Source organism: Octopus bimaculoides, chromosome 4 (genome assembly GCF_046866305.1).
Source record: "Octopus bimaculoides isolate indiv1 chromosome 4, ASM4686630v1, whole genome shotgun sequence".
Classification (NCBI taxonomy): Eukaryota; Metazoa; Mollusca; class Cephalopoda; order Octopoda; family Octopodidae; genus Octopus; species Octopus bimaculoides.
Genome location: NC_142931.1, coordinates 122309991 through 122335594, shown reverse-complemented (window position 1 = coordinate 122335594; position 25604 = coordinate 122309991). Strand labels below are relative to the sequence as shown.

At 35.7% G+C, this 25604-nt stretch overlaps 1 protein-coding gene across 2 annotated transcripts in view; it reads right to left on the bottom strand.

The window, feature by feature from the left end:
• Positions 1-25604, bottom strand: part of LOC106868129 (contactin) — a 75369-nt gene that overhangs the window by 6543 nt on the left and 43222 nt on the right. For both annotated transcript variants that reach the window (XM_014913259.3, XM_052967403.2), the window contains 11 exons: positions 24987-25256; positions 23894-24181; positions 18580-18743; positions 15162-15288; positions 13462-13626; positions 12282-12422; positions 11573-11667; positions 9466-9555; positions 4498-4642; positions 3053-3174; positions 2237-2423 (listed from right to left, as the gene is read on the bottom strand). In XM_014913259.3, coding sequence (XP_014768745.2) covers positions 2237-2423; positions 3053-3174; positions 4498-4642; positions 9466-9555; positions 11573-11667; positions 12282-12422; positions 13462-13626; positions 15162-15288; positions 18580-18743; positions 23894-24181; positions 24987-25256 — 1794 coding nt within the window. The remainder of the gene's footprint in view (positions 1-2236; positions 2424-3052; positions 3175-4497; positions 4643-9465; positions 9556-11572; positions 11668-12281; positions 12423-13461; positions 13627-15161; positions 15289-18579; positions 18744-23893; positions 24182-24986; positions 25257-25604) is intronic.

Genomic DNA, 25604 nt, shown 5'->3' with positions numbered 1-25604 from the left:
CTGAGAATCATATCATTATCACAAGTTTCGAATAGTTTTAAATGAAACCATAGACATCAACTTAAAGAAATTTGGTTGAATTACGTGTTGAGGTAACTGAGTGATAAATGAGTAATCCATTTAAATATTATATATTCCTTTAGCGGCCCACTGTGTTACGTAAATGTTTGATTGGTTTAAATTTAAGTATAGTAGTACAAAATGTGTGTGTTTGTGTGTAAATGTATACGAGTGAAGTAGTATATGAGTGAGTGTGTATGTTTGAGCACACGTGACTTGTGTCCCTGGCAAATATTGTACTGGTTTTATATGCAATGTGGGTTTTAGAAGGGAGGAAAAGATTTACACAAGAATAAAATATTAACAATGTTACACCAAACTGGGAATTATTTTTGTAGCTGAAGAAAAAGTAGTTTAGTTGAGTTTTTCATGAACATGAGAGTTTGAATAAGTAAGTTTGCTAGCTAATTAATAATAATTCCTTCTCATTTTAGTACTAGGCTAGCAACTTTGAGGTGAGGGTTTCAAGTCGATTACATAGACTCTAGTGTTCAACTGGTACTTATTTTATTGACTCTGAAAGAATGAAAAGCAAAGTCGACCTCGGCGGAATTTGAACTCTGAACATAAAGCTGGAAGAAACGCCGCTAAGCGTTTCGCCTGGCATGGTAACGAATCTGTTATATGATCGTGAATTAACAGTAATAAACAAACTGAGATAATACAGAATAAAAACAGGCTACATATTACAAGTATATATGAAAAGAAAGCAAGATGGTTATAGAAGTAAAATTTATCCGCACTGAAACGTGGATGTTCTTTTAGAACAAACTATACTGCGGTAGATACCATGGACGAAACTCTCATATTGGCTTTTGGTGCAAGATGCACGCTTGTCTATGTCATTAGCAGGAAAACAAACCCACGCCATCTCCAGGCCCGAGACCACCAGATCACGTGATTTACAGCTTCCTTGGTTTTGTCAATGATGGACACTGTACCGCCAGCGATAACAACGATCAGTCGCCCCCACCAGCGATACGACAGCTACCGCAGTTTATCATACATTAACAAGAATTGTATTGACAGTGACTTCGAAGTTTCAGTTTGTTAGGTCCCTATTGGACTATTATAGACAATTAGTTAGTTAGTTACAATATTAATAATAAGGATTATTACGAAGTTGCAAGCATTACCGTTTAATTCTCTTAATATATGTATACAGCTTTACATAGACCTACATGTTACAACTGCATTGATTAGTAACCGTTTCAATTGCAACCCTACTATAACACTGGCACAATTTCTTCAGGGTCTTTAAGGCGGCGAGTTGGCAGAAGCGTTAGCACGACAGGCAAAATGCTTAGCGGTATTTCATGTCATTACGTTCTTTGTTCAAATTCTGCCGAGGTTGACTTTCCCTTTCATCGGTCCGGGGTCGATAAATTAAGTACCAGTTGCGTACTAGGGTCAATCTAATCGACTGCCCCCTCCCCCCATATTTCGGGCCTTGTTGCCTAGAGGAGAAAAGTTTCTTCAGGGTCTTTACTTAATATTCCTCGTCTGTGTGTGTGTGTGTGTGTGTGTATATAAATATATATATATATATATATATATATATATATATATATACACAATCATACAAAAAACCCACCTTTTTTGTATTTATTTTTACTCGCATATATATATATATATATATATATATATATATATATATATATATATATATATATGCATGTATGTATGTATGTATGCATGTATATGTGGAGTAACAACACATTAGGGAGCGGAAGGTACAATTTCCGGTAAGTCAGACCGCCTTATAATCCTAGCAGGCAAAATGGAAAAGGCGTTCCCTCCGAGGGGAGCATTCTGATTCACGGCGCTCGCAATTGCGAGAAGCCATCTCCACCCTAATAGCGTCGAGCAGGGGTGGGGGAGGGCCAAAAGCACCGGACGTCTCCCACTGCCACAAGCTTGACCACGAACTTGTCGGAGAGCGTCCGATACCTTGACAGTTTTGCGGCTTAATAATTGAATTTTGCTTTTTTTTTATTCTCCGCATAAGTGCTTCGTTTACGACTCTCAAAGACTGCCATCTCTAGCTTAGTTTAACAGAGAGCTGGAAAAAGTTATGTGTATTATGTTTAACTATATTAGGAATAAGCACAAACTAAGATTCAAACTGGAAAGATTATCAAATATATCATTATATAAGCATTTGAACAATACTTACCTTCCATTCCAGTGGTACCGAGATAAGTTTCACTGACAGGTCCTAGTCCAGCAGTATTAAAAACTTGTACAGTAACCCAGTAATAAGAATTTGGTAAAAGGCCGATCACCACAGTTTTTCCTTCAGTGTTATACTGACGCACAGAATACCTGATAGGGTCGTCTCTGTCTCGGTCCCAGTAGTTCACCTGGAAAAATATCAAACAAAAACATTCAATTAGTTTGATGAGTGACGTGTCATTCGTACCATGTACATTCAGCTTCATGTGTTAATAATTGTAATGAAGTTACGGGCACGTAAACACAACACCGATTATCAAGCGATTATGGGGAAACAAACACTGACACAAAGACACACACACATGTACACGCACACACACACGTACACACACACATGTACACGCACACACACGACGGGCTTCTTTCAGTTTTCGTCTACTAATCCCACTGACATGACATTTGTCCAATGTGTCATGCAGTGGGGCTGAACCTGGAGCCATGTGGTTGGGAAGCAAGCTCCATACTACACAGCCACACCTGCACCTAAATCAATTTTGTGCATTAGGTTGCAGCTGAAATGCAACAGTTTTACTAATTTGTCTTGCTTTAAGATGTCTTCGTGTTTTACAAATAAACTTTTTTTTTACAAAGATTAGTGATAATCAGTCTAAACTAAATTAATTAAAAGTTAGTTAAATTTATCTGTGACTAGTCTAAATTTCGAGCAAAACTTCAAAGCAATAGCAAAATTTGTGTTGTTTAATGTGTTAATTAAGCTGATTAACACGTATATTCAGTATTTATTTTAAATAATTACCTGATAACCTTGAACACGACCCCGCATCACTTCCCGTGTGTCACTTACTGGATCCCAGGTAACATCCATTGCTGTTCCGTTGTAATCTGTGGCAAACACGTTCGCTGGGACTCCTAGGGGCACTGAAATAAATATTATTTGTCTGTAAAAAGCAATGTTTACTAATAGATTAAAAAAGATAAACAATCTAAACAATAGCAATACGAAATGCAGAGAAGATCTCACAATGTTAGAACAAATATTTGTAGAAATAACTGATTTTTTTCCGAAATACTTGATTAAACTCAGTAGGTTTTTAAAAATAGGGTAGGTTTACTGGAGTATTTTCAAAATTGTAGATACAAAGAAAATCTCCTAAACAACTTTCAGCAATTAAATCCTAACTCTAGGTTTGTTTTCTTCATTTACATGACTTGTAAAATCTTGTCGAAATGCATCTGTATAATAGACGGACAATGAAAACATCTTTCTCAATGCAGTCTGCCGTCTGTATGTATTCCTCGTAAATATTCTATACTGAATATTGTCTGCCTCATATTCTCCTTTTTTTCTTTTAGCTGTTTTAAACATTTTAAACATTTTAAACATACTCAGAAACAGTGTTCCTTCTAAGCTGTGCGCTTATGCGCGTGCACAAATTTCACTACCAGGAAAAGGAGAAAATATATGTAAACATCGTATTTTGATCGGTCTTTTTCTGTGGGTGTATGACCGTTTTACTCTTTATTTTTGCTTCCTTCGCACAACATTATTGCCTGTATTGGTAGGTTCAATGCTCCACAGTGGTTACTACCTAGCTTCATACCGGACGTGAAACTTCAAACTGTAACACAATGAACTTTCCATACACTCATATATATATATATATATATATATATATATATATATATATATATATAAAATATATAGTTTTAGGGAAAATAACCAATTATCAAGAACTCATCGATGAAAATCCACTATCACATATAGAAAAATTAATAATTAAAAGCACAATAAATGAGTATAATATAAAGTAAAGTAAATATCATAAGATAAATATAATAAATTTTGGATTTTGTGCCTAATATTATTATATATATATATATATATATATATATATATATATATATATATATATATATATGTTTTCTTCTGTATCGAGAATGTAGTTTTTTCTTCGTTTTCATCTTTATTAGATAATATTCATATTTGTAGTTATATTTAAAGAAAATTTCTGAGTAATGTGCTCTACTTTTCTAATCTCTGATTTTCCTTTCCTGCACCAAATAATTACATATGTATTGTTTTTTTTTTGTACGTTTAATCATTCTGGAATTCATACTTCGGTACAAAGAAACTATAAACATACTTTATTCACATCCTCTAATCAGAAAGAACTTGCACAAGTTTCCTATGAAGGTTAAATTTTGCTTTGAGAAGTCAAAACTAAAAAGTTTATATCTTACTGTCTTCAGCAGAAAAGATTGTATGGATGGTTGAATTCGGTCCGAAGCCAAAATCGTTAAATGCTTGGATTTTTACTTCATACTCCGTGTAAAATTTCTCTCCCACGTAAGTTATAAAGGATGATAGGGACCCCTTTATCCTTTCCTAAAACAAACAAGACGTAACCAAAACAATACAAAAAATAAACAAAAATAGAAAACCAAAATGGACATTTAAATTTTAATTAAAAAATATTTTTGACAATGATTTCGATACATAGTGGATATTGTGGAGACGAAAAACACTTCACTGTATTTCATATTTAACAAATTTTAGTTAATTAAAACCATAAATGCTCTCCCTTCTGTCTTTTTTTTTAATGTTCACATTAATTAAAAAGTCCTGGCTACATCAAATAAGCTAGCACTCATTTGAGTAGGTGGGGATAGAGTCGACGGTTCATATTCCGTCGTCCTTGTTTCGTCCGTTTATGGAGATGGGATTTTAACTGTTATAGTTACCTTGAAAATATTACAGCAATTGATTCACTATATAATATACAATTTCGTTATCTTATATTCTGTTCAAATACTTTCATGGATTATTGACAAGAAGACAAATAGAAGCTCTATTTACTGATAATTATTCTTGATAACCAAGGTAGAATAATTTCGTTTACAAGCACCTTACAAAGTAGAAAATCGATTCATTCTTTGCTTCTGTTTGATTCTCAAGAGACGACTTTTCAGAGCCGTTAAGAGCGTTTGGGTATTATGCATCGCGGTATTTCTTCAGAGTGTCTGAGTTCATGTCCCACCGAGGTCAACATTGCATAACTTTTTTCTGGGTCGATGCAAAGCATCAACCTATTAAGTTGGTTGGCTGAACTATTAGAGCATTAAGTAAAATGTCTTGTGGTATATGTTCCGGTTCCGGTTTTTTGTGTTTTCAGATCAACGCCTGCAACGACTGATACCAAACTGTCTCAGTTCAAATCGGCAGCCTTTCTCTTTGATAAACATCAGTAACTAAAGGATATTGCTCAGGCCTGCACTTACATGTGCAGACACATAGAACTTTGACTGACGGAGGCTCTATATAACTCTCAAGTCAGAGGAAACCTATGACTAAAGGCGTTCTAGTCGTGACCAACCGTTTTGATTTCTTCAAAAATATATTTAGGATATTATCCAATTTTCCTTCCATTAAAAAAAAAAGATGATAAGGTGTAATTAGAGAGATATTCGGCTGCTGTTTCTAGCCAGAGGGGCGATTGCAAAGCGTCTTTGTTTGCTAGCTAAAATAGTAATTTGAAGAATCACCATTTCTACTCTCTTCGATTGTACAAGGAATTCGTGGGTAAAATAGCACAAAGGACTGATTAACTATACATTCTGGTACCAGAGAAATTACTCTTCTAAAATTTATTGTTATTAACCTATTGTTTAGAAGTCTGAAATTTACGATATTATAATGTTACGTGACCCTCATTCGTGGTCATAATTATTGGGTTTGGTCACTAGGTATAAGATAGAGTACAAAAGAGTAGGAATCATTGCGACAGAATGTCAATATCCTTTCTGTGATAGACACAAAGCTTGGAATTTTGGGGGAGGAGTACAACCGATTCCCAGTGCTATACTGGTACGTATTTCATCGACCCCGAAAGGATAAAAGGAAGATTTAACCTCGGTTGAATTTGAACTCTGAACATAGCGACGGAAAATACCGCTGCGCATTTCATCCAGCGTGCTAACAATTCTGCCAATATAATGCCAACGCAACGCGCATTCTCTAAGACTTAAACACCATTGAAAATATAGTTTAGAGGAATACAATTCATATTGTAGTCTGTGTTGTCAGTGCTGAACCATACTGATTACAATTAGACAACAAAGAACATTTTACATTAGCAGAGAAATCACAGGAATGTATCAAGATAAGTATACAATATGTCTTCAGCTTATTTTCTTCTTTCTACATTATCGTATTTCTATGATTTCATTTAAGGTATATTTGTTTATTACAAATGTACATTCGAAATCTTTACCTAACAAATTTTACAACAGAATATTGATTGTGTTTCAACGACAAATATGGAAAAACAAAAGATGCAGTGATTAACCAAGACTTAGAAGATCCAATAAACTTTCCTAAGATAGATATACTCGCTTCAAAACCTGGAATAGCAAGCAAGATAAATATTTTCTTACACATACCTACTGATTTATAGATTTACTTATCTTCCTTATACATTTGTTTTGCTTGCTGTGCAAATTTCTCTTATACACCTACACGCATGTATATATATATATATATATATATATATATATATATATATATATATATATATATATATATATATATATATATATATATATATATATATATATATGTATATATATATATATATGTATATATATATATATATATATATATATATATATATATATATGTATATATATATATATATGTATATATATATATATATATATATATATATATATATATATATATATATATATATATATATATATATATATATATATATATATACATATATAGGGAGAGAATTCACAAAAGAACAAAACACGAAGACGGGTGGTGTAGACAATAAAACAGATGTATTAGTTTAACGCTCGGGAAGTGAAAAAGTCTTTGACGTTTCAAGCCTACGCTCTTCCACAGAAAGGAACACAGAAAGAAACAAGGAGAGAAAATAAAGGATGTGTAGTGGTTAGCGATCTATCATGACGAATGTCGGACAGAAGGGTCACACAGGAGAGCTAGGAAGAAGGGGAGATAATAAAGTAGTGGTGATCTCAAAACAAGGGTGCGCGTGCGTATGTACAAGAGAGTATGTATGAGCGTGTGGTAGAGGGCTGGTGACCTTGACGTGCGCGTGTGTGTGTAAGTGTGAAATTGTGAGTCTGGGAAGTGGTCAGTGCTAATGTGTGCGTGGTGGTGTGATGTGATGTGATGTGTTGTGTATGGTGGTGTATGGTGTAGAGGTGTGTGGTGTGGTATAATGGTGTGGGGAGGTGGGGTAGGCGAGAGTGGGGAAAGTAAGGTGGGGTAGGTTAGGCTGAGGGTGGGGGTAGAGGAGAGGTATATGGGAGTGGGTGTAGGGATGGCGTGGGGTGAGATGGAAAGGATAAGGGAGGTGGGGTTGGAATGTGTAGGAGTGGGGTGGGGTTACATGGGAAGGTGACGATGAAGGGAAGGGGAAGGAGAAGGTGACGATGAAGGGGAGGGGAAGGAGAAAGTGGGTAGAAGTGAAGAGAAGAGAGAAGGAGAGTAGGAATGAAGAGAAGTAGGAGTCGGAGCAAGAGAGGAGAGATGGGTGGGATGAAATAGGAGTGAGGGAAGAGAGGCGAGGGGAGGAGGTTAGATGAAGAGGGGAGGAGAGTCGAGCCCATGTGACGCAAAGGAGCGACGAGAGAAGATTAATCCCTGTTCACGGCGCAAACGGGAGTCCAGATGGCCCATGTGCAAGGATAATCCGAACACGGACATGTGTTGCAAAGAGTGACCGGTAGAGCGGAAATGGCGCGAGACCGGGGTGTCATTGCCGAGTCGGATGTCTCGGAGGTGTTCCGCAAACCGATCAGCCAAGCGGCGTCCCGTTTGCCTGATGTATAGAGAAGGGCAGAAAGAGCAGGAGATGCAGTAGATGACATTAGTAGAAGTGCAGGTGAAAGAGTCGGTGATGTGATAGGGTCGATGATGGGTTCCGGTGCGGAGAGTGGTGTTGGAGAGGTAAGGGCAAGTGTGACAGCGTGGGGGGAAGCAAGGGAACGAGCCCGGTTGGGAGGTTGGGTTAGGGAAGAAGCTGTGGACCAAGAGGTCTCGTAGGTTGAGGGCTCGTTTGAAGGAGGGGAGCGGTCGGTTAGGGAAGATGTGCGAAGTGAAGGGGTCGGACTGGAGTCGTCGGAAGGCTCGGAGAATGGAGCGCTGGAAAGGTAGGGTGGTGGGATGATAAGTGAGGGGAAATGGGAAGCGGGAGACGGCGGGGTGCTCTGGCAAGGGCGGTGTGGATAGTAGTGAGGAGATATCCACGTAGGATAAAGTGGTGAGCCATGAGTTCAGACTAAGTCTGAAAGTTATAGTCGTCACTACAGAGCCTGCGTAGACGGAGGAATTGGGAATAGGGTATGGAAAGCCTGGTGTGTTTAGGGTGGGAGGAGGAGAAGTTGAGGTATAAGTGTGAGTTTGCAATGTTTCACGAAAATGGAGAATTATAATTGTCGCTAAATATGACTAGGGTGTTAGGAAACACCTACACTGCTAGAAATAAGAGCTAAAGCGCTCTAATGATGTAGTTAACGCACATCAATGAAAACATATACACTAACAGGGAACATAATTGTCCCAAAAATGCCGACCGAGAATTCTTAATGCGGACATCAATTTCGGGAATTTCCGTTGCCTCATCAGTTAAGCCGACTCGATTTTTCAGCTTTTTCCGGACATGTTTCGTTATTAGTATTTATGTTTTCGTCATCCAAATTATTGGATGATTTAGCTATTCGCTAATGTGAATATATAAAATTAATATAAACGGCTTTTTGCAATGTTTTATCAAAAAAGGACAATTATAATTGTCACTAAATGTGACTAGGGTATTAGTAAACACCTACATTGCTATATATATATATACTTATATATAGTTGAAATTTACAGTGAGACAAAAGACGAAGACAGGTGTATAAACAACGAGGAGGTGCATTATTCGACGCTCTGGAAGGTGAGAAAGTTTTTACGTTTCGACTCTACGCTCTTCAGCAGAAAGGAACACGCAGAAATAAATAGAGAGAAAACTTGTGTGCATTTGTGTGTGTGTGTGGGGGGGGGTGTATGCAAACACGCATGGATACGAACACAGTCTCACACAAACATTGAAGCAATGGTTTATAGAAAAGTATATATTCGTGCATACTTTTGCACAAATATAAATTCAATATATAACCGCTAGAATAGCTCCTTACATTTGACCAATTTTCACCTATATTTGTTTTGAGTCTCCAGTAGACACTGTATCCGATCCCTGGACCACCTTGTTCCCATATTTCAAGAGGCTGAAAAAAAAATTACTGGCAAGTCACCACCAAAATAACAAAAAGCAAAACAAAAACTCCACCAAAAGCAAGAACAGAATCACTAAAAAGAACATTAAAAGAATGAAAATGTATGCTCCCCAATCACATGTTTCCAGGTTCATCCTCACACTGTGGTATCTTAGGCTAATGTCTTCTACTATAGCCTCGGGTCAATCAAAGCCTTGTGAGTTGATTTGGTTGTCGAAAACTGAAAGAATCCCGTCGAATATACGTGGTCTGATCAATAAATATCTGGACTATTGCCATAGTAACGAAGCTAAAGCACATAGAGTAAGGCGGCTTGGCATGGATTGACTCTGTTGTGCATGCGCACTAAGTTTTAACATTCTAGCTCACTTCTGCTGTTTACTGCAGTGCTTAGAAGGAAGGTGCGCTTCCTTTATGTTCTGAGTTTACATCCCACGGTGGGATTTTTCATTTGCATCACTCAACCGAGATCAACTAAATATAGTTAGTACCAGTCAAGTACTGGAAATGATTAAATTGAACTATAACTGTCTCCTCCTGTTGGTGGCTTTCTGCCATTCTCAAAGAGCTTTATTATTAGGAATCGGACGGCGGCGAGCAGGCAGAATCGTTAGCACACTGGATAAAGTGCTTAGCGGCATTTATTCCGTCTTTGCATTCTCAGTTCAAATTCCGTTGAGGTCGACTTTGCCTTTCATCTTTTCGGGGTCGATTAAATAAGGAGCACTACGGTTGATGTAATCGATTTACTCGCTCCCCGGAAAAAATTTCTGGTCCTGTGCCAATATTTGAATGTATTAGGTTGTCAAGAAAGTTCTTGCGGTTTTTAATCTTTACATTCAGATGCATATATCTCGGCTCAAACAAAACTTTTTTAATCGAAATAAACACCATCAGAATCAACACACTTTTGCCAACACGAAACAATTTTATTTCTGCCAGTAGCCCAATTCGTTCAACTTCTGCAGAGTCAGTTGTGCGACGTGCGGCCGAGTGCTGTCGTGGAGAAAAATTGGTCCTTTTCTATTGACCAATGCTGGCTGTTGTTGTCGGAGTTTCTTATGCATTTCATCCATTTGCTGACAGTACTTCTCCGTCGTAATGGTTTCGCCTGGATCCAAAACGCTGTGATGGTTGAGACCGGCCGCAGACCACCAAACAGTCACCATGATCTTCTTTTGGTGCAACATTGGCTTCGGGAAGTGCCGTAGATCTTCGTCGGCGTCCAACCACTAAGCTGAGCGTTGCGGTTGTAAAGAATCCACTTTTCATCACAAGTCATAATCCGGTCGAGAAACGGGTCGTTCTTGTTGCGTAAAAGAAGGGAAGGCGACACTTCAAAACGGCATTTAAAAAATTTTGGTTGTCGTTCAATTCATGTGGCATCCATTTCTCAACTATTTTTGTTTTCTCAATCTCTTTCAAGTGGTTGGAAATTGTCGTATAGGTTACATCTAATTCCGAAGCAAGCTCTCAAACAGTTGTGCGTGGATTGGCTTCCACTAAGGCTCTTAGTTGATCGTTGTCAACATCCGATGACCGACCACAACGCTTATCATCTTCAAGACTCTCGTCACCGCTACGTAATTTCTTGAACCACCATTGTGCTGTACGTTCATTAGTGGTTCCTGGGTCAAACGCATCGTTGATATCACGAGCTGCTTTTCGGCCTAGCTTGAACTGGAATAAGAAAATTGTGCGAATTTGCTTTTTGTCCATGTTGTATTCAACGTTCCGGAAAAAATGGCCTAATTATTCAAAAAGAAAAAGTGTAACACGATTAGATAGAGCGAAAAACAGGCTTTAACATGATATATAAAGCCAAAGTAATTTAACGAAAATTAATTTGAAAATGCATAATTTAAAATCAAAATTTTAATTTCCGCAAGAGCTTTCTTGACAACCTAATACTATTAGGGATAAGAAAAATTTAAATCAATGATTACATATAACATAATATCAGCACATGAGTAAAAAGATAAAAGAATAAATAAATGCTTTTACTTACCGACCACTCAATTACAAGCGTTTTTACTTTTCCTCCTCCACCAGTTATGGCTTTTGGAGGTATTAATGGAGGTGAGCTCAAAGTGTGGATATAACCTTAAATGACAGAGAATAGATGTCAACTGAAGTCATTAGAAGGTCAATAGGTTATCAAGACTACATTGGATTTCAAATCACATTATTTCATGTTTGTTTTTTATTTGATTTTATATGTACAGTCACAACTTGCTAATGCTAATGACAGATAATCGTGAATTACTCGCAGCAAGTGTTCCACATTACCTGAACATTTCCATGCAGCTTCATACTCTTTAGAGTTGGCACTCGTGGAAAGCGCTAATGTCGGAATGTTCTGAAACGTGTCATCTCCAGTCAATAACAAACTATGGGAATATCTTTGTACTAAGCTATATGAAGTTAGTATATGTATGTTGTTCTTACTCATGGACAAAAACAGATAGACACATCTGGATAAAATATGTATATATCATAATAACCCTATGCACTAGTGTAATACACAGACTGGATTGCTTGATCTCTCGAAATCAGTGGCATATATAAAGATAAGATCCATGCTATTAACTTCAAGAGGTATTGTATTGCTTGCGGATTAACAGCATAAATTAAGTAGCATAGAACACATGTAGAAACACAAAAACTATAAGCGAGCAAACATGCACAAGCACACGCAATGAAAGCACAATTCTTACTTGATGGATGGCTTAAGTCTCCAACACCTTCGATATTGGCAGCACTTATACAAAATTGATAGTCTTGGTTTGAATGCAATCCAGAAATGGTGAGTGAATGGAACCCTGTATCATCCATCCGAATGTTCCTCATAAGGATATCTATAGAGATTGAAGGAAATTAGAAAAAGTCCACCAATCATAAAATATAACGGCATAGTATATAAATATATATGTATAGTAAATTCTGTTTGCCAACATAATGTGGCTGTCCTGAAAGAGATGATGTTACTGCTGCTTTAGCCTCAAGAAACATCGTTTCTAGCTGGCTATGCGACACACTATCTGTGCCCTTATATTTTTAAACAGGGAGCTCAGCACACCCAGCTAGCGCAAGACATCTCTGGACTAGTTTCTGGGTTATTGCTCTTTATCAACACAGAGTAGCTGCTTGACCCGGTAGCGTTGCTGAATTTTCTGTTCGAAAATATAAGGACACAGATAGTGTGTCGTATAGCCAGCGAGAAACGATGTTTCTTGGGGCTAAAAACATTTGTATGTATGTATGTATGTATGTATGTATGTATGTATGTATGTATGTATGTATGTATATAAAACGTTACATTATCATGTGTATAAATAACATCAATATCACTCTATCTATACGGCAATCATTTCAAATTTTGACATAAGGACCGCAGTTATGGGTGCGGGCGTTGGCCGATTACGTCGACCCCCGGTGCTCAACTGATACACATTTTATCGAACTCGAAAGGGTGGAAGAGAGTCGACCTCAGTGGAATATGAACTCAGAACGTAAAGCCGGAAGGAATGCCGCTAAGCATTTTGTCCAGCACCGTAGCGATTCTGTCAGCTAGCTACCTAAAATGGCTGCTTGATGATAACTACAGTCAAGTAGAAGGGGATGAATATTTAAGGTATTATATAATATGCTCAAAAGTAATGGGCCCAAGCATAATACAAGCGTTTCGGCGAGTTTCTTGACAGAAAACTTTAGCCTGTGTCAATTCAGCTCTCTTATTATTAGTTCTAGGTACCACTGCTAGACCGGTGCTTTAGCCGATGGGGATTTAAATTTCATCGTACTTTCCATCTTGAAACTGAATGCTAACCCCAGTCATTCGAAGATTAATGGATATGTACCATATACTTTTAGCTGTATATAATGTAATGGACTTACTTGATCTTTGAAGTTTCCACTCAGGCTGGTCAATTGAACGGCTGTATACTGTATAAAAACTAATTTGAAAACCATTATATGGTGGAGGAATCCATTTCAAATGAACCGATGACCTTCCGATGTTATGAGCATCAGCAGCTAAACCGCTTATTTCTCCTGGAGGACCTGTCACAAGATATAAAAAAAAAAAATCAATTAAACGTAGTGATTTCTTTATGCACGAAACGTGCATTAAGAAGAAGCAGAAGGTCGAACGATCGATCATATCACAATATATATTTCTTATTAAATGCACATTATCTCTTTTACTCTTTTAATTGTTTCAGTCATTTGACTTCGGCCATGCTGGAACACCGCCTTTATAGTCGATCAAATCGACCCCAGAGCTTATTCTTAATAAGCCTAGTACTTATTCTATCGGTTCTCTTTTGCCGAACCGCTAAGTTACGGGGACGTAAACACACCATCATTCACGATCCGACTTGGTGTACTTTCGCGTACACTATATATAAGAATTTCTCTTCCGAGACAGTTACCGCAACGAAGGTCATTCCATGTTTCAGTGTACACGAACGTGTTATATATGTATTTACCTTTAGGTTACTGAAATCACTACATTCAATGGTAAACTGGGGTCGAACATATTTCTATTACAGCGTAGCTTAAGTTAAAAGTATTGCTCTGTTCTATTTAACTGTAACCTAAGTATTCATGTAACTGATTCATAATTCTCATTTTCTAATCGGTATATTTTTCTCAATTAAATATATCCGACTAGCTTTTAGTAATATGGGAAATTGAAATTAGATTAATTATATATTATGATAGAAATTGCTTGGAATGGACATACTTTCAATAAGAACTTAATTAAACATGTCCCTTGAAGTTACATCTCTTCACAGCAAAAGCACACTGGCAGCTGAAGCACAATAACATCACAATGAACATCAAATACTTCACATTTAGAAGAGTCATATCAAAGCTATGTCATCTGCAATATACGAGCAGAGAATGTCAAAATTGGTGGAGGACTAAGCAAAATGCTTTGAAGTATTTAATTGCATAATTTCACTTTGAGAAGTCTTTCTAAGATAAAATGTTACATATTGTAAATGCCTATACATGCCAGTACTGTTAGATATCTAAAATATAGAAGGCTAGCTGGCAGAGTTTTGTGCTTTGCGGCATTTCTTCGGACTCTTCACTTTCTGTATTCAAATTGCGCTGAGGTCAACTTAGCATTTCATTTATCCGGGAACAACGAAATAAAAATACCATCAAGTGGACGAGTCAGTATCATCGATAATCTATCCCCATTTCCAAATTGTTACTCTTATACCTAAATCAAGATCCCTTATATAAAACAGAGCTGATCATATATGTAAGTGATACATGTCAACGAATCAATGCGGTGTCTTAGTGAAGGGTCACAAACCAATAAGTGTGTACCGTCTAAGGAGCCTCTATATAATTTCTCAACATGCTAGAAATAAGAGCCAAAATCTCCCTGAAACCACACCCTACTGTCTTAAAATGCAAACGAAACGTCGGATAATGTAGTCATAGATGCACCATGCCTGAAATAAGATGAGATGATTATGGCTGGAACAACTTTGCTTGCGGGTCTGTTCAATTAGGGCAGGCCTGATGGTCAGTGACAATGACAGAAGCACAAATGATACGAAAACAATTATATTTACCTTTGACAGAAAGAAATGATCTAGCTTTAACCTTGTTAATAGTGCTTTTCACAATGCAAGTGTAATAACCTGAATGTTGAATTCTCGCATTTCGAATTACGAGGCCACCTACTGGATCTTCTGTTGACTATATATAATAACAAAAATTATTTTCAACATCAATTGATTATTTTTTATTATTATTCATAAACAAAATGATTGTATGGAAAATTTAATTGGTCTAAGTGGATTAATTAACAGCAGTGTTAGGCTGATAAGCTGATAGATAAGTCGGCTGCAATGTACAAATAAACATCCATCCATCCATCCATCCAACCATCCGTCCGTCCGTCCGTCCGTCCATCCATCCATCCATACATACATACTTATGCATATGTATATGTATGAATGCGTACATGTAAACATAAATACACACATCTATACATATGAGTATGTATATGTACACATACACACAGACATATATGCATACATATATGAAAAGTGTTTAACCAGCTGCTAACGCGTTCTAATTATTTGCTTCTTTCTTTGCAAATAGATGAATTTTATTGTTTTGGATTAATTTTAACTTTAACTTTATGAATGACAACATTTAAAACCATTTGAGAAAACATATATCGATAAATCTAAATGCAGGCAAATCATCAGCTGATATCTATGTCGATTGTCCAATCGAAAAACACCTCGATTTTTTGGTATAAATATTCTCACAGTGAATAATATAATCAAGTGGTAGATTAAGGAAGAACATTGGTGAGTTAGGAAGAGATCGGGGAGGTGGTAGAAAGTTTCTGAGAGAGCAAAAAAGAGCAGTTAACAGGGAGTTTTTATACATCAACGTTAGAGTGGTTGCAAATTCTATGGATAGGTCATCATGTTGCATAAGAACAGTGATGAAAGGTCTTGGATATGAACAAAGAGTTACAAAAAAGAAACCGATTGTTTCAAAGCTAATGTTACTGAAATATTCAGTTTGGCTTAGGAGTTTTGCAATAAGGAGGACGAATTTTGGTTGTCAATCATTTAGTCTGACGAAAGCAAATTTTCTAAAGTTCAAAATCAAGGGACAGCATGGGTGAAACATAATAGCCATATTCTTTGCAAGGAACAGCTAAACATGGATGAGTTGGAGTTACTGCGTGATGAAGAACCAGTTTGAGAAACAGATCAGAGGGTATTTATGTTGAAAATTATTTAAATAGCTCCATATAGTGAGAAATACTAAAAAAAAGGCCAATACTTCATCAATCCTACTGTAGGAATTATTAAGTTCAACATTTTTTTTCCAGAAGAAGGAGTTCTATACCAACCAAGTGAAGTCTTACAAACCTGAAAAAGAATTCCAAGAATCAAATCCATGAATGTAGTTGCTCAAAACCCCGGCTCTAATCTAACAGAGCATGTGCAGAAACATCTTAATAGAAAGTTGCGTGTAAAACTATCCGAAGTTGCATTAATTACAGAGCTGAAGAAGCTTGGACCTAAGTGGATAAACATAGAATCAATCTGTCATAGTCAATGTAATGATCGTGTCTAAACAGATGAGAGAAGGGATATTACTAAAAGGTGGGATTACAAAAGACTGTGGCAAAAGTTCAATCTATCTAACTAAATGGCACTCCGTCGCTTACGACGACGAGGGTTCCAGCTGATCCGATCAACGGAACAGCCTGCTCGTGAAATTAACGTGTAAGTGGCCGAGCGTTCCACAGATACACATGCACTTAACGTAGTTCTCTGGGAGATTCAGAGTGACACAGAATGTGACAAGGCTGGCCCTTTGAAATACAGGTGCTATTAATTTTTGCCAGCAGAGTGAACTGGAGCAACGTGAAATAAAGTGTCTTGCTCAAGACCACAACACACCACCGAGAATCGAACTCGCGACCTTACGATCGTGTGCCGAAGACTCTAACCACTAAACCATGCACCTCCACGATCTATCTAACCTGGATGAATACAGAAGTGATTAACTGCATTGACAAGTTTAACCCCTGAGTGAAAATATATTGATCGGAATGCTTTGGTCCATTCATCGAAAGTAGTGGCATCGATTATTTTATCTTATATCTTTCTTTCAGTCATTGGACTGTGGCCATGCTAGGGCACCGTCTTGACGGGTTTGATAGAAAGAATCGCCCCTAAAATTTATATTTTAAGACTGCTACTACTTCTATAGGTTTCTTTTGCCGAAGCGCTAATTTACACGGGACGTAAACAAAGTCAAAATCGGTTGTCAAGCGGTGATGGGAAACAAACACAAATACATTCATATACATATATTTACACACACACACACACACACACACACACACACACACACACACACACACACACAAAGGGTTCATTAAGTTTTCAACAACTAAATCCAAGATTTTAGCTGGGGACTATAGTAAATAACACTTGACCAAGGCACTGCGAAGTCGGACTGAACCTCAGGCCACATGGTTGGGAAGCAAGCATTACAACCACACAGCCACTCCTCTCCAAATCTTATGAATTCACGACGGTAATGTCGTCTGAGCAATCGCTAGGCCTATCAGACATTAAAATTACTTTGGATTGTTAAGAAAAAGATGAAATTAAGGTATTCTGAAAATAAGAAATCTTTGTGAACAGTTTAAACAAATTATGTGAATTAGTATATATAAATTACTATTGACAGTACTCTTAAAAGGATTAATATACACACACAAATATACATACATCATACATGCAAACATACACTCACATACACGAATACATAGACTCATACATACATACATACATATAAGCACACACACACGCACACGCACATAAATATATTAATACAGAGGAATTGCTTATTAAATTTTGGATATAAATAAGTATAAATTCTATTTTTCGCAGCAAAACTTAAAACAATGACTGACTTAATCCGAGCAAGCAATTTATTTTTCTGAAAATAATCTAGAATTAGGGAAATATTCAATTTTTATTTATTGGTGTTGTCAATTATCTTTTATCTTTTTATCTTTTACTATTTACTTTTCGACCGTTAAAATTTATTCTATCGGACGCAAACAAACCAGCACCGGTTGTGACACCGTAGGCGGAAAAACACCAACACAATGACACCCACACATATTCGCGCGCGCACACACATAAATACATACATACACACACACACACACACACACACACACACACACACACAATAATAATAGTAATAATAATAAGATTCTATTAATAATAATAGTAATAATAATAAAATTCTATTCAGAAGGTATTTGTCAACCGGAGATTATGAAAGAAGACATTAGTTCATGCTGCGTCGTACTGTATAAAAAAAAAACGAGGTCACGTGATTGTAGAATATTCAATATGACCGGTTTTCACACCAGACATTTTGTAGAAAAGCGGAGTGAAGCAATTACGTCATAACTATGTTAAAATAAATTACCAAGCTGAAATGTTGATTATTCTCAAAGTCTATTTTGATGTCATTGAAGAACCATTCATGTATTGTATCTATATCGGGGTTATACGACGCATCACAACGCAGAGTTGCCGTTTCGTTTACATTAACTTCTGTGTTTTGCGGCTTTGCAGTTATAACTAATGCCTCTGAAATACATAAAAAACAAAACAAAAAAAAAACAAAATAATATTTTATGAAGAAATCTTTGATCAAATATATAAATACTTTTTATAGATCAGTGTGGCTAAATGTTTGGTAATTGCGAATACATTATAATATTATGGTAACGAAGTACAATTGGTGAAATATAGTTTTAATGGGAAGGTTAGTATATTTGATCCCTAACTATTTGAATGCTATCGTACCACCTGTAGCTTTCATTTTTACGTAATCAGTATTATTTTTTGTAATACATACATACATACATACATACATACATACTGGGATATACAACACACTGCCTAAGTACCAATTTTGAAAAATTTGGGTTTTTCAAAACCTGATAGGAGAATGCTGATTCGAAGGCTACAAATCCATGTCATCACTGGAATTGTAAAAATTTGTAAAACTTTCCAGACGTTTATCATTTAAGTACATATGCGCATGTCTACTCGTACAGTTATATGCATGAGAAGACATACATAAAACAAAACATGCAAATATGTACATGCACTAACTCTAAATATTGCACATATACTCAAATACATGCAAAAATACCCTGCTGATGTTGTTGAAATTTATTAAACATTAAAATCTACTCCGCCCTGAATGCAACGAGTATTTGAATTTGTGAAAAATTGGAGCTCAAAAATTCAATAAAATTCAGAAATCGAAATTATAGGAAATTTCTTGCAACGTAAATTCATATAAAATTTCCGGACGGTCAAGCCTTTCATAATTGTTTTCTTTTAGTACGTTTAGTAACTGTTACATACCTAATTAATAAACAGCTTTCTCCACAATAATATAGAAGATAGATATATATGTATGTAGAAAAATGTATGTATTTGTATATATGCATGTGTATGTATATGTGTGTATTATATGTATGTATATATGTATGTATGTATGTATGCGTCCTTGTGTCTGTGCCTCCACCGCTTGAAAACCGGTATTAGTTTTTTTCACATACTAGTGACTGACTAATCAGTTCGGCAAAGAGTGCATTATAATAAATACTGGTGTTGATTTATTCGACTAACACCACAGAACGCTGCTCCAGCTTTGTTTGCAATCCAGTTACGGAAACAAGTAAAGAATTAAAAAAAGTGTATCCCTAACTAACATCTAAAAGGTGATCTGAACCTAGCACTGCAGAATAACAAAACACTCACGAGTTGTACTATTCTCTTGTCGTTTATAGTGTTGAGTTGTTAATACAGACTGAAGAAAATCACAGTTAGGTGGCAGTGCATTTATTGACAGTTCAATGAATTAGTTAAGGTTACAACGAACGAAGCACAAGTAATGAGACTTAAGTTATAAATTCTTGAATTAGAAATTTGAAACACTTCTAAACTTGACCAACCGTGGATTTTTTTCAACTAAGATAACATAAAGTATTTCAAATCTCTCAGTCGGCCAGTGACCGATCGTACTCTAGATGAATATAGATGTGAAGTTTCTTAATTGAGGAGGCAGGTCCTCGTTTGTTCACATGTTATGTATGTGAAGGAATTTATTGTAATACAAAATGACATAAACCTAGATATGTTACATATATTTAATTTACGAACAAATGTATGTACGAACACATCTATGTGGTCGATGGACAAGCTAAAAATGAGAACAAAATCTCTCTCAAATCTCACCCTATTGTTTTAAACAAGGTAAAAATCACATAATACAATGATTTCAAGGCAAAGTTGACTTCCATATGATAATTTAGTCTACTCATTTAGAGTGTACCTATGGTCAAGTAACAGCAACAACATTTAATGTTATACGTAACTGCTACATAATCATCACCGTCAGCTCGAATCAGGACCAAGATAAAAATGAAAGGTAACCCGTTTTGATAGACTATGTGTACAAAAACATTTCTTGTACAAAAAATTTTGACGCATATTGCCTTAGGGTTTCCGTTTTTCCGAAGTAATATCCAAATAATTTATATCAGCAATGTAATTTTTCGTGTACACTGGCTGTGTCTCATAAAAGCGCGCGTGCATGTACTCAGCTTAGTGACAGAATATATAGCACAGAAACGATTCCATAATGCTTTTTCCCTGTGTCCACAGGAGAATTTGAATACTACACTGTAAGTTAGCAAAAACATACATAAATTATACATCGCTGAAAGCAGCAGAATCAATAGACATTCTAAAAACCAGGACGAACGTTGAATCTAAGGCATTGGTACCTGCCAACTCAAACGAGAATGGACAATGTGATGGTGACAGTTCAAATGGAAACATGTACCTGTTGTCATTGTCTTGACACGTTTCAATTAATCACGCGAAAAGGTGTCCACTCGACACCAGGCCATAATTGATCGGAGGTGACAATCAATCTCTTCCATTTCCTCTATTTCTTTCCCCCTCCACCTCCCTCCGCTTTTTGCTCTTCTTTCCCTTTCCGCGTCTTCTACTTGAATATCCTTCTCCTTCTCGTTTTCTGGTCTTGTCGTCGTTGTCATAACGGCTTTTGTTGTCATCATCAATTTAGATTCCCATATATATATATATATATATATATATATATATATATATATATATATATATATATATATATATATATATATATATATATATATATATATATATATATATATATAATATATATATATATAATATATATATATATATATATATATATATATATATATATATATTATATATATATATATATATATATATATATGTGTGTGTGTGTGTGTGTGTGTGTGTGTGTGTATACACACATATAAACAAATATATATATATACCGACAAATAATATATAGTCACATATATATTTACATATTAACATTTCCATATAGATGTATACAATATTTGTGTGTGTATATATATATATAATATATAACATAAGTATATATATGCATGTCTATCTATAAATATACAACATCCCCACCCACATCCCCACACCCCGATAAATAAATGGAATTAAATAACTACATACGTTAACAAAATTAAATTAAATGCAAAAAAAGTAAGTATAAACACATGAACAAATAAATAAAAACAAATTAAACGAACATATATAAACAGGGGATACAGATAATACAGGCACTCCCCATACACACACATACACTTACTAAACATAGACAAACATAGACACACATAGAGGGATACGCATGCGCAAATATAGACACATGCAATTAAGAATGCAAAATACAAAATGGCTGATTGTTAGTAAGGAGGGACACACAAATAAGAAGAAAGCAAAGGACCACTGATAAGGTCACAGTAGTGTTACGAAAGAACTCTGGCCGAAATATATAGTGCGTGTGTTTTTATTGGCTAAACTGGCAACATGAACATCCCCAATATATATATATATATATATATATATATATATATATATATATATACATACACATATATATTCGAACTTTACGTTAGTTAAAATGCTTGTGACATATTTCAGCTTCTAGTGGCAAATTACGGTTCCCATGGAGAAAAGCTCTCTGTTACAGTAAAAAGTTGTAAAGACACCATATTTTCCCAGCGTTGCTCCATGTCAGATTCCCAGACGCGTTTCTAGCTCTTTAGCCGTTATGAATGGGAAAGACCGAAGAGAGGCAACTCTGAGCAGACTTAATTAAAAGCCTCAACTTTAATTAAAACATACTCAACAATATTGACCGAACTGCGCCATTAGACTGCCAGATCAGAAAACTACTGCAGTATCAGCACCAAGCGGTGTGTAGGCATAAGCAGACTTTAGATATAAACGCAGGCACTTTTTGCACCAAAAGCCAATATGATAGTTTCTTTCATGATAACTACCGCTGTATAATCTGTTCTAATAGAACATACCTTTAAGTGGGGATAAATATTATATTATTTATATTCTTTCATTCTTTTATACGTTTCAGCCCCAAGACTGTGGCCATGCTTCACGGTTTCCCTTCCTCGTCCCCCTCTCTCTCTCACTCTCTGTTTCTCTTCCCGAAATACTTCGACTTTTCAAAACAATGGTACGTTACAATTATTGAATATAAGAAATTTATTTTAAAAGACTTATGACGAAAAGTAAATACAGATATGAATCTGTAAATTTATAAATAAAATTCGTATATACTTATGTATGACCAGTATACATATATATTTATATATAAAAACAGGTTTTCTCGAACTTTCTAAATTTGATGATGTATACTTATACCTAGACTGTCAGAATGATGTAGACGCCTCTGATGAGAACCCAATAAGGTTCGAAAATCGATTAAGGTTGTTCCTCATTTTTGTTTTCAGTCTGCGGAGAAATGGCTAAAATTTGCCGCGTTTATGATTATACCATATGTTACATATATATTACAAATACATACATACGTACACACACACAGACACAGACACAGACACACACAGACACACATACACACACACACACACACACACACACACACACACACACACACATATATATATATATATATACATACACATTAAATAAATTGCAACAGAACAGGTAATTATAGAATGTATTTCATTAGCTTTCAGTTTTTTCTGCTAGTTCCGTGGAAACTACACAAAGGTGCACAGTTACTCAGTTTTGCATAATTTCCTGTTCTTTTGCCATTTATTTAATTTCATATTACGCATTGTACTCGGCTAATGCTTTATTCTGAAGTATATGCATATTGAATTCTAACACCGGGCTTTTAGTATCCCTTTGCCAAAGCGAAATATTAAAATCCATTCATGCATCTATTTATCAATACCCATCCGCCCATCCATCTAGCCATCCATCTATCCATCCATCCATCCATCCATCCATCCATCCATCCATCCATCCATCCATCCATCCATCCTTCCATCCACGTATCTGTCTATGTTACAAACGTAAATTAAAATATATCAGCTGGATTGTTTTGCACTAACAAGTCAAAGTGTGGCTGTGCTAGCTGCTAAAATTAGAAGTGAAACCTCCCTCAAATCACATCTTGCTTACATGAATAGCGAAGGGACATCATAAATAAAGCGACTAAAATGACGGGATCGTCACGGTTGGAATGCTTTAGAATACAGGCCTGATCGAGTTGAAGTTCATCATCATCAACAAAATAATATTTGATAATTATTTTTAAATTCTGACACCACTAAACATAAGGTAATCGAAAAAGAAACTCATACCTATAGCGATTATGTTAAAAGTCAAATCTGCCTGTCCGTATTTGTTGCTAGCCGTGCACGAATATATTCCTTGGTCGTTTGCATTAAGTTTCTGGATGCGCAAATAACCATTTGGCAGTTGTTGTATTCGTGAAGCAGTAAGATGGTTCATTATTTCTTTGCCGTTCTGTTTCCATGTTATATTTGGCTGAGGAGCTCCTTCTGCCTCACACAGAAGTGTAATATTGCCGCCCATGGCACCTTTTATATTTGTTAACGCTTTACTTCGGAGGAAATTGGGTTTGAAAGCTGAAAACAAATGATGATGCTCATTATCAATAATGTCAACAATAACAATAACAACAACAACAATAATAATGGCATCTGATTTAGGCAAAAAGCCAGCAAATTTATGTGGATGTAACTTGTCGGTATCATTGTTCCTTGTACTGGACTTTATTTAATCGACTCCGGATGCATGAAAAGCGAAGTTAAACTCGGCGGGGTTTGGACTCTGAGATAAACTTTGCCTTTTATTCTTTCGGTTTTGATTAAAAGAAAAGTTGGTACTTTTCAAGAACTATTGTCGATGATATTATTTGCATTATTAACATTTGAGGGATATTTGTCCTCATCTTGTTTGTTGTTAACCCCAAGATTCCGAGTTCGATTCCAGGCAGTGACATGTATAATAGTAATAATAATGATGATGATGATGATGATGATAATAATAATAATAATAATAATAATAATAATAATAATAATAATAATAATAATAATAATAATAATAATAATAATAATAATAATAGTGTCGATGATATTATTTACATTATTAACATTTGAGGGATATTTGTCCTCATCTTGTTTGTCGTTAACCCCAAGATTCCGAGTTTGATTCCAGGCAATGACATGTATGATAATAATAATAATAATAATAATAATAATAATAATAATAATAATAATAATAATAATAATAATAATAAAAAACAAAGGCTTGTCTCCAGTAGTGTCACCACATCTACAATAGTAACTTTTGATGAACTGCCAAATAATAGAGATAACGAGCTATATAAATAGAAGTAGTCATTTCGAAATATATAAAATGTGGCCTTACCTAATACCGACAGTTGTGCTGAACTGTATGTTTCGCCATATTTATTTGAAGCAACACACTGGTACATTCCATCGTGATGTCCTTTTTTGGCAACATTAATAATAAGTATATTGGCTGATATAACTACATCTTCTGAAGAAAGAAGAAGGATTCCGTTCTTGTACCAAGTATAAGAAGGATTTGGCTTACTGAAGGCTTCACAGTGCCATACTACTTTGGAATCAATATCAACAAACTGAGGCTTTAGAGGCATAGTCATTATTGGTTTACCTACAAAAGAGAATATTACAACTATAATTATATTTATTTTTGTAAGGGCGGTGGATTGACAAAATCACTAAAGCATCGGTAAAAAAAAGGCTATTCACGATCCCTCACAAGAATGAATACAATAATTATTAATAATAAATTGTTTCCAATTTAAATACCAGAAATTTTGAAGGAACACTGTTACAGCTCTTTACGTTTTGAGTTTAGTTCCCCCCGAGATGAACTCTGCCTTTCATCCCTCTGGAGCGGGGTCAATAAAATAAGGTTTCAACAAAATACCGGGGTAGATTGTATAGACTAACAGTGTTCCTTCAAAATTTCTGGTATTTAAATTGGAAACAATTTATT